At 57.1% G+C, this 10732-nt stretch overlaps 1 protein-coding gene across 2 annotated transcripts in view; it reads left to right on the forward strand.

Annotated features, from left to right (window-relative positions):
* The window catches only part of SEMA6B (semaphorin 6B), a 41949-nt gene extending 34825 nt beyond the window's left edge, over positions 1-7124 (forward strand). Inside the window, exons 13-17 of one of the 2 annotated variants that reach the window (XM_039465618.2) lie at positions 735-917; positions 1005-1151; positions 2958-3035; positions 3145-3203; positions 5177-6610. In XM_039465618.2, coding sequence (XP_039321552.1) covers positions 735-917; positions 1005-1151; positions 2958-3035; positions 3145-3203; positions 5177-6105 — 1396 coding nt within the window. In that variant the 3' untranslated portion in view covers positions 6106-6610. Of the gene's footprint in view, positions 1-734; positions 918-1004; positions 1152-2957; positions 3036-3144; positions 3204-5176 lie in introns of both variants that reach the window. The other variant, XM_039465619.2, reaches the window with a different exon arrangement.
* Positions 7125-10732: the final 3608 nt, after the last annotated feature.

The raw sequence follows: 10732 nt of genomic DNA on the forward strand, positions 1-10732 counted from the left end.
GAGACAGGAGAGAGACGATCAGAGACAGAAAGAGACAGGAGAGAGACGATCAGAGACAGAGGAGAGAGACAATCAGAGACAGACAGAGACAGGAGAAAGATAATCAGAGACAGACAGACAGAGACAGGAAAGAGAGACAAAAGACAGAGAAAGAGATTGAAAGGTACACAGACACACATACGCATCAGGAGAAAGGGGCACCTGGCATGGTGACTCACGCGTGTAATCCCAACACTTTGGGAGGCTGAGTGGGGGTGGATCACCTGAGGTCAGGAGTTCAAGACCAGCCTGCCCAAGTGGTGAAACCCTGACTCTACTAAAAATACAAAAAAAATTAGCTCGGTATGGTGGCACACGCCTTTAGTCCCAGCTACTTAGGAGGCTGAGGCAGGAGAATCGATTGAACCCAGGAGGCGGAGGTTGCAGTGAGCCGACCTCACGCCACTGCACTCCAGCCTGGCCGACAGAGTGAGACTCTGTTTCAACCAAAGAGACAGGGCCAGGGAGAGTCTGGTTAGGGGTTGTGTTTTTGGCGAGTATGCCCTTGTGCCTGTGTGTTCACCGTGTGAGTGGCGTCCGTGTACACACAGATGTATAGCTGTGGCCTGTGTTGGTGTGTCAGCGTCTGGGTGCACCTGGATAACCAGGCCCATGCTCATGTTGGTGGCATGTGGTGGCCGGGGGCTCCTGGGGCATACGTGGCCAGCCTGACCCCTCCCCGCACTGTCCCCCAGGCACCAGCTGACTCGAGTGGCCGTGGACGTGGGAGCTGGCCCCTGGGGCAACCAGACCGTTGTCTTCCTGGGTTCCGAGGCAGGGACCGTCCTCAAGTTCCTTGTCCAGCCCAATGCCAGCACCTCAGGGACATCCGGGCTCAGTGTCTTCCTGGAGGAGTTTGAGACCTACCGGCCAGACAGGTGAGTCCGGGCAAAGGTGGGGAGGGCTCGCCGGCAGGAGGGGAGATGGGCAGGTGCCCTCAGCCTCACCGCTCTGCTTGTCCCCAGGTGTGGACGGCCCGGCGGTGGCGAGGCAGGGCAGCGGCTGCTGAGCTTGGAGCTGGACGCAGCGTCCGGGGGCCTGCTGGCTGCCTTCCCCCGCTGCGTGGTCCGAGTGCCCGTGGCCCGCTGCCAGCAGTACTCGGGGTGTATGAAGTGAGTGTCCACCCCAGGCCAGCCGCGGGCAGGAAGCAAGGGAGGCTGAGCTCACGGAGGGAGGGAAGGGTTCCCGTCAAAAGCCCAACAGTGTCCTAGTCACTGAGCTGGGCAGAGAGCACAGCCCGTGCAGAGGCCCGGGGGCAGGACCACACCTGGTGTATTGGAAGAACAGCGAGGGGGCCGGTGTGGCTGGAGCAGAGTGAGCAAGGAAGAGAGCGGGAAGAGAGGAGGATTGGTGGGGGAGGGGACGGAGCAGTTAGTGCAGGCCCGTGGGTCTTGGGAGCACGTGGGCTTTGACCCCGAGAAAGGTGGGAGCCATGTAGGGTTGCAGGCAGAGGAGGGAACGGCCCTGACTCAGGTGCTCACTGGTGCCCTCTGGTGGCTGCTGCCAGGAGGAGACAGCAGGGGAAGGAGAACCAGGGACCAGGGCGGGGGGCTGTTTCCCTGCCTCTAAAACGGGAGCAAAGCTGGGATGCGTGCCATCCATGTTTGCTGTCAATGCGGGGGACCCTGCGTCCTGCCCGCCGCTATTGTAACAATGACCCGGCAGCTCCAAGTCCAAGGGCACAATCTCTGGCACGATGCCTGGGCTGCCACCCAGCTCTGCCACTTGGGCAAACATTGACTTTCTCGAGCCTCAGTTTGTTTATCTGTAAAATGGGCAGTGAACAGTGCCCTGCACTCCGATTTGTTCTGAAGACGCCAGGAGTTGCTGCTAAGAGGCAGGGGCTGGGCACAGTGGCTCACGCCTGTCATCCCAGCACCTTGGTAGGCCAAGGTGGGAAGATTGCTCGAACCCAGGAGTTTAAGACCAGCCTGGGCAACACAGCATAGTGAGACTATCCCTTAAAAAAAAAAAAAAAAAAAAAAAAAAGCCGGGCGCGGTGGCTCAAGCCTGTAATCCCAGCACTTTGGGAGGCCGAGGCGGGTGGATCACGAGGTCAAGAGATCGAGACCATCCTGGTCAACATAGTGAAACCCCGTCTCTACTAAAAATACAAAAAATTAGCTGGGCACAGTGACACGTGCCTGTAATCCCAGCTACTCAGGAGGCTGAGGCAGGAGAATTGCCTGAACCCAGGAGGCGGAGGTTGCGGTGAGCCGAGATCGCGCCATTGCACTCCAGCCTGGGTAACAAGAGCGAAACTCCGTCTCAAAAAAAAAAAAAAAAGCAAAAATTCACTGGGCCTGGTGGCAAACGCCTCTGGCTGCAGCTACTCAGAAGGCTGAGGCAGGAGGACCGGTTGAGCCTGGGTGGTTGAGGCTGCAGTAAACTGTGACTGTGCCACTGTGCTCCAGCCCAGGTGACAGAACAAGACCCTGTCTCTTAAAGAAAAACATTTCAGTTTTACTTTAAAAACTTAAAAAAAATTTTTTTTTAAAGGCCAGGTGTGGTGGCTCACGACTATAATCCCAGCAGTTTGGGAGGCCGAGGCAGGCAGATCACCTGAGGTCAGGAGTTCGAGACCAGCCTGACCAACGTGGAGAAACCCTGTCTCTGCTAAAAATACAAAATTAGCCGGGCGTGGTGGCGGGTGCCTGTAATCCTACCCGGGAGGCTGAGGCAGGGGAATCACTTGAACCTCGGAGGTGGAGGCTGCAGTGAGCTGAGGTCACACCATTGCACTCCAGTCTGGGCAACAAGAGCAAGACTCTCTCTCATAAATAAATAAATAAACCAAACAAAATAAAATAAAAATTTAAAAAGCAGGTGCTTAGAACAGGGCCCACAGGTTGCTGTCCCCGCCGGGGCTGTGTGAGGGAGTTGGTCACTTGTTCTATTTGGTCTCTGGTCTGCTCTAGGAACTGTATCGGCAGTCAGGACCCCTACTGCGGGTGGGCCCCCGATGGCTCCTGCATCTTCCTCAGCCCAGGCACCAGGTACTTCGGGAGAGGGAGGGGGTGGAGAGGGTGTTGGACCCGCCCATGATCCCCCTGGCGTCTGACTGTGAGACAGAGCTCTCCTGATGGTGCCTCCTCTCCCCATTAGAGCCGCCTTTGAACAGGACGTGTCCGGGGCCAGCACCTCAGGCTTAGGGGACTGCACAGGTGAGTGTGGGGGGGGGGGATGGCAGGCTAAGCTAAGACCCCCATCCCCCACCACAAGGGAGGGGAGAGGGGACGCTGGGAGACCCTCGAACCCTCTGGGGGGGGTGGGGGGGGAAACTGGATTCCAACTGACTTTAGAAAGGTGTGGGGAGTTGGCCAGGTGGGGTGGTTCACGCCTGTCATCCCAGCACTTTGGGAGGCCGAGGTGGGTGGATCACCTGAGGTCAGGAGTTCGAGACCAGCCTGACCAACATGGAGAAACCCCGTCTCTACTAAAAATACAAAATTAGCCGGGCATGGTGGCGGGCGCCTGTAATCCCAGCTACTCGGGAGGCTGAGGCAGGAGAATCGCTTGAACCGGGAGGCGGAGGTTATTGTGAGCCGAGATCGCGCCATTGCACTCCAGCCTGGGCAAAGAACAAAACTCTGCCTCAAAAAACAGAAAGAAAGAAAGATGTGGGGAGGTCTCATTTCTTGGGGAGGGAGATGGGAGAAGAACAGAGACCCCAGAAGACAAAGAGACACCAAGAAATGGACAGGCTTTGACAGGGATGAAGAGACAACAGAAGGCAGAGACCAACTTCTATAGGACCGAAGGGGCCAGATGTGGAGGCTCATGCCTGCGATCCCAGCATTTTGAGAGGCTGAGACAGGAGGATCACTGGAGGTCAGGAGTTCCAGGCCAGCCTGGGCAACATAGTGAAACCCTGTTTCTAAAAAAAAAAAAAAAACCGCCGGGCGCGGTGGCTCAAGCCTGTAATCCCAGCACTCTGGGAGGCCAAGGCGGGTGGATCACGAGGTCAAGGGATCGAGACCATCCTGGTCAACATGGTGAAACCCCGTCTCTACTACAAATACAAAAAAATTAGCTGGGCATGGTGGTGCGTGCCTGTAATCCCAGCTACTCAGGAGGCTGAGGCAGGAGAATTGCCTGAACCCAGGAGGCGGAGGTTGCGGTGAGCCGAGATCGCGCCATTGCACTCGAGCCTGGGTAACAAGAGCGAAACTCCGTTTCAAAAAAAAAAAAAACCTTAAGATCATCCAGATGTGGTGGTGCTCACCTGTAGTCCCAGCTACTCTGGAGGCTGAGGCAGGAGGACCACTTGACCCCAGGGAGGTGGAGGCTGCAGTGAGCTGTGATCAGGCCACTGCATTCCAGCCTGGGCGACAGAGCAAGACCGCCTTTTTTTTTTTTTTTTTTTTTTTTTTGAGACAGAGTCTTGCTGTCACCCAGGCTGGAGTGCAGTGGTGCAATCTCGGCTCACTGCAACCTCCTCCCGAGTACCTGAGATTACAGGTGTGCACCACCACGCCTGGCTAACTTTTGTATTCTTTGTAGAGATGGGGTTTCTCCGTGTTGGCCAAGCTGGTCTCAAACTGTTGACCTCAGGTTATTTGCCCACTTCGGCCTCGCAAAGTGCTGGAATTACAGATGTGAGCCACTGTGCCTGGCCAAGATCCTGTCTTTCATAAAATAACAAGGTGGCTAGGTGCAGTAGCTCACACCTGTAATCCCAGCACTTTGGGAAGCTGAGGTCGGTGGATCACCTGAGGTTGAGAGTTCGAGACCAGCCTGACCAACATGGAGAAACCCCATCTTTACTTAAAAAAAAAAAAAAATTAGCCGGGTATGGTGATACATGCTTGCAATCTCAGCTACTGGGGAGGCTGAGGTAGGAGAATCCCTTTTACCCGGAAGGCGGAGGTTGCAGTGGGCTGAGATGGTGACGTTGCACTTCAGCCTGGGCGACAAGAGCAAAACTCCTTTTCAAAAATTAAAAGTAAAAAAGTAAAGCAAACAGGGTAGCCGCAGGCAGGGTTGCAGTGAGCTGCACCACTGCACTCCAGCTTGGGGGACAGAGCCAGACTCTGTCAAAGAAATCAATAAAGTAGAAGATAGAGGGCCCGAGGGGGCAGGAGGGGTGCCCAGGGCGGCCCGCCAGGCCCCCCTCACCCCGGCGCTCCCCGCCCAGGACTCCTGCGGGCCAGCCTCTCTGACGACCGCGCGGGGCTGGTGTCCGTGAACCTGCTGGTGACATCGTCGGTGGCGGCCTTCGTGGTGGGAGCCGTGGTGTCTGGCTTCAGCGTGGGCTGGTTCGTAGGTCTCCGCGAGCGGCGGGAGCTGGCCCGGCGCAAGGACAAGGAGGCCATCCTGGCGCACGGGGCGGGCGAGGCGGTGCTGAGCGTCAGCCGCCTGGGCGAGCGCAGGGCGCAGGGCCCCGGGGGCCGGGGCGGGGGCGGCGGCGGTGGCGCCGGGGTCCCCCCCGAGGCCCTGCTGGCGCCCCTGATGCAGAACGGCTGGGCCAAGGCCACGCTGCTGCAGGGCGGGCCCCACGACCTGGACTCGGGGCTGCTGCCCACGCCCGAGCAGACGCCGCTGCCACAGAAGCGCCTGCCCACCCCGCACCCGCACCCCCACGCCCTGGGCCCCCGCGCCTGGGACCACGGCCACCCCCTGCTCCCGGCCTCCGCCTCGTCCTCCCTCCTGCTGCTGGCCCCCGCCCGGGCCCCCGAGCAGTCCCCCGCGCCAGGGGATCCGACCCCCGACGCGCGCCTCTATGCTGCCCGGCCCGGCCGCACCTCCCACGGCGACTTCCCACTCACTCCCCACGCCAGCCCGGACCGCAGGAGGGTGGTGTCGGCGCCCACGGGCCCCTTGGACCCAGCCTCAGCCGCCGATGGCCTCCCGCGGCCCTGGAGCCCACCCCCGACGGGCAGCCTGCGGAGACCACCGGGCCCCCACGGCCCTCCGGCCGCCGCCCTGCGCCGCACCCACACCTTCAACAGCGGCGAGGCCCGGCCTGGGGACCGCCACCGGGGCTGCCACGCGCGGCCCGGCACGGACTTGGGCCATCTCCTCCCCTATGGGGGGACGGACAGGACTGCGCCCCCCGTGCCCTAGGCCGGGGACCCCCGATGCCTTGGCAGTGCCAGCCACGGGAACCAGGAGCGAGAGACGGTGCCAGAACGCCGGGCCCGGGGCAGCTCCGAGTGGGTGCTCAAGCCCCCCGGCCCACCCGCGGAGTGGGGGGCCCCCTCCGCCACAAGGAAGCACAACCAGCTCGCCCTCCCCCGACCCGGGGCCGCAGGACGCTGAGACGGTTTGGGGGTGGGTGGGCGGGAGGACTTCGCTATGGATTTGAGGTTGACCTTACGCGCGTAGGTTTTGGGTTTCTTTTGCAGTTTTGGGTTTCTTTTGCAGTTTTCTAACCAATTGCACAACTCTGTTCTCGGGGTGACGGCGGGCCGGGGAGGCTTGGAGGCCGGGTGAGCAGCGCAGAGCCCACAGCTGCAGACCCAAGCCCTCCCCAACCCCTGAAAAGGTCCCTCCCCGACCCAGGCCCCTGGCGTGTGTGGGTGTGCGTGCGTGTGCGTGCTGTGTTCGTGTGCAAGGGGCCGGGGAGATGGGCGTGAGTGTGTGTGCCAGCGAGGGCTTCTGTGGGCGTGTGTGTCGGGTGGGCCACGCGTGCGGGGTGTGTGTCCACGAGCGAGTGTGGTGGCCCCAGCGGTCTGGGCGTTGGCTGATCCGATGCTGGGGCTTCCAGAAGGCCGGGGGCCTCTGAGGTGCCGGTTAGGAGTTTGAACTCCCCGCCCCCCCACCACCACTCTGCAGAGGGAAGCGGGGGCAATGCTGGGGTTTCAGGCAGGGGACACGGGGAGGGTCTGCCCAGAAGTCACATTGGCAGCAGCTGTCTAAAGGGCTTGGGGGCCTGGGGGGTGGCGAAGGCGGGTGGGGCCCCCCTGTAAATACGGCCCCAGGGTGGTGAGAGAGTCCCACGCCACCCGTCCTCTTGTGAGCTCCCCTCTCTGACCGCCAGCTGACCATGCATGCCACGTGGCCGGCTGGGTCCTCCACCCTCTCTGGAGTTTGCCTCCCCTAGCCCCCTCCCCATCAATAAAACTCTGTTTACAACCACCGGCCCCCACGACTCTGGCTCTGCTCTGCCTTCTGGTGGGGGGAGGCACAGGTAGAGGGCACCTTCAAAAGTCAAGGCCGGCTGGGGTGCGGTGGCTCACACCTGTAATCCCAGCACACTTTGGGAGGCCGAGGCAGGTGGCTCGCTTGATGTCAGGAGTTCAAAAGCAGCCTGGCCAACATGGCAAAACCCTCTCTCTACTAAAAATACCAAAAAAAAAATTAGCCACGTGTGGTGACGGGCACCTGTAATCCCAGCTACTCAGCAGACTGAGGCAGGAGAATAGCTTGAACCCGGGAGGTGGAGGTTGCAGTGAGCCCAGATCAAGCCATTGCACTCCAGCCTGGGTGACAGAACAAGACACTCTCCAAAAAAAAAAAAAAAAAAAAAAAAAAAAAGGCTTAGTCAAAACAAATCTGGGGAGCTGAGTGTAGAAAAATAAAATGGAGACTTGGGGGTCCCGTCTTCATCTGCGTAGGAGTCAGTTCCTTTTTTTTTTTTGAGACGGAGTTTCGCTCTTGTTACCCAGGCTGGAGTGCAATGGCGCGATCTCGGCTCACCGCAACCTCCGCCTCCTGGGCTCAGGCAATTCTCCTGCCTCAGCCTCCTGAGTAGCTGGGATTACAGGCACGTGCCACCATGCCCAGCTAATTTTTTGTATCTTTAGTAGAGACGGGGTTTCACCATGTTGACCGGGATGGTCTCGATCTCTCGACCTCGTGATCCACCCGCCTCAGCCTCCCAAAGTGCTGGGATTACAGGCTTGAGCCACCGCGCCCGGCTAGTTCCTTTTTTTTTTTTTCTTTTGAGGTGGAGTCTTGCTCTGTGGCCCAGGCTGGAGCGCATTTGTGCGATCTAAGGTCATTGCAACCTCCGCCTCCCGGGTTCAAGCAATTCTCCTGCCTCAGCCTCCCAAGTAGCTGGGATTACAGGTGCGAACCACCATACTCAGCTAATTTTTGTATTTTTAAATAGAGATAGGGTTTCACCATGTTGGTCAGTCTGGTCTCGAACTCCTGACCTCATGATCTGGCCACGTTGGCCTCCCAAAGTGCTTGGATTACAGGCATGAGCCACCGCTCCCAGCCACCAGTTTCTACTAATTTAATTTTTAGAGACAGCGTCTTGCTATGTTGCCCAGGCTGGTCTCAAACTCCTGAGCTCAAGTGATCCTCCTGCCTCAGCCTCCCAAAGTGCTGGGATTACTGGTGTGGGATTACAGTACGCGCAGCTCACGGACCAGTTTCTGACTGTTCCTGCAGCAAATATTTAGTGCCAAGTACTGTTTGGGGATGAAGGGCCCTACTATGTGCCAAGTACTGTTTGGGGATGAAGGGCCCCTCTTATGGAATTCACAGTCTAGTTTGAAAAAATAAAATAAAATAAAAATCATTCCATTTGACTGCAACTCCAGCACTTGGGGAAGCCAAGGCAGGCAGATCACTTGAGGCCAGGAGTTCAAGACCAGCCTGGTAAGTATAGTGAAACCGTGTCTCTACTAAAAATTAGCTGGGCTTGGTGGCTTGTGCCCGTAGTCCTAGGGCTTCGGGAGGCCCAGGTGGGTGGATCGAGACCATCCTGGCTAACATGGTGAAGCCCTGTCTCTACTAAAAATACAAAAATAAAATAAAATAAAATAGCCGGGCATGGTGGCACCTGCCTGTAATCCCAGCTACTCGGGAGGCTGAGGCAGGAGAGTGCTTGAACCCCAGGAGGCGGAAGTTGCAGTGAGCCAAGATTGCGCCACTGCACTCCAGGCTGGGTGACAGAGACTCTTGTCTCAAAAAAACAAAAACAGCCGGGCGCGGTGGCATGTGCCTGCAGTCCCAACTATTCGGGAGGCTGAGGTTGGAGGATCTCTTGAGCCCAGGAGTTCTGGGCTGTATGCGCTATGCCGATCGGGTATCTGCACTAAGTTTGGCATCAATATGTTGACCTCCTGGGAGCAGGGGACCACTAGGTTGCCTAAGAAGGGGTGAACCTGCCCAGGTCAGAAATGGAGCAGGTCAAAACTCCCGTGCTGATCAGTAGTGGGATCGCGCCTGTGAGTAGCCACTGCACTCCAGCCTGGGCAACATAGTGAGACCCCGTCTCTAAAAATAAAAAAAAAAAAAAAAAAACCCAAAACCTCATCTTCAGCTAGTGATATGTATAAGAAAGAAAAGAATAATTTGCTGGTACAAAAGCAATAATAGCGGCCGATGGGAGGTCTGGGGATTAATCAGCGAGTGCTTCCCTGAAGAGGTGAGTGTCATTCAAACTGAGATCAGAAAGCTGAGAAGAAACGGCTGGGAGATCTACAAAGACAGCGTTCCAGACAGCAGGAACAGCCTGTGCAAAGGCCCTGAGACACATGTGGCTGGAATAGGGTGGGCGAGGGGGAATGGGGGCGGGGAGGTAGGAAAGGGGTCCCGACAGGCAGGGCCTCACAGGAGAAAAGACTATTTTTTTTCCTGAGACCAGGTCTCGTTCTGTTGCCCAGGCTGGATTGCAATGGTCCAATCACAGCTCACTGTAGCCTGGACCGCCTGGACCCAAGCCATCCTCACCTCGGCCTCCTGAGTAGCTGGGACTCCAGGTAGGTGCCACCACCTTTGGCTTATTTTTCTATTTTTAGTAAAGACAGGGTTTTGCCATATTCCCCAGGCTGGTCTCAAACTCCTGGGCTTAAGAGCTCCGCCCACCTTGGCCTCCAAAGTGCTGGTATTGAAGGTGTGAGCCACTGTGTCCGGCTGAATTTTTCTTAATGTTGGGAAAATACATATGCCACATACCATTATATTTATCATTGTAACCTTTTTTTGCTTGTTTCTTTGCTTTGTTTTTAATGGAGTCTCTCACTGTCACCCAGGCTGGAGTGCAATGGCGCGATCTCGGCTCACCGCAACCTCCGCCTCCTGGGTTCAAGCAATTCTCCTGCCTCAGCTTCCCGAGTAGCTGGGATTACAGGCATGCACCACCATGCCCAGCTAATTTTTTTGTATTTTTAGTAGAGACGGGGTTTCATCATGTTGGCCAGGATGGTCTCGACCTCCTGACTTCGTGATCCTCCTGCCTCAGCCTCCCAAAGGGCTAGGATTACAGGCGTGAGCCACCGCGCCAGACCTATTTTAACCATTTTTAAGTGCACAGCCCCAGAGTGTTACGTATACTCACAGTGTTATGCAGCTATTACCATCCCCATCTCTAGAATTTTCTCCCAGGCCCCTTTCCCAGCCTTATGAGTTTTAAGTGGGACAAGAAGCCACCAGAGAGTTTTAAGCAGGGGATGTGAGCTGATTCCATTTTCAGGAATCGTTTGTCACCGTGTCACTATGTTTCACAAGGCTTCCTCCCTCTCAGCCCATGTTGATTAAGACCTACTAATGGCTGGGCCCTGGGGACAGGGCAGGGCACAAGACAGACCAGGTGCTGTGACTCACGTCTATAATCCCAGCACTTTGGGAGACTGATACTGAGAGGATCCCTTGAGCCCAGGAGTTCGAGACCAGCCTAGGCAACATAGAAATAATTTTTAAAATTAGCTGGGCATGGTAGCATGTGCCTGTAGTCACAGCTACTTGGGAGGCTGAGACAGGAGAATCACTTGAACCCAGGAAGTGGAGGATGCAG

The sequence above is a fragment of the Saimiri boliviensis genome, chromosome 14 (genome assembly GCF_048565385.1).
Source record: "Saimiri boliviensis isolate mSaiBol1 chromosome 14, mSaiBol1.pri, whole genome shotgun sequence".
Lineage (NCBI taxonomy): Eukaryota > Metazoa > Chordata > Mammalia > Primates > Cebidae > Saimiri > Saimiri boliviensis.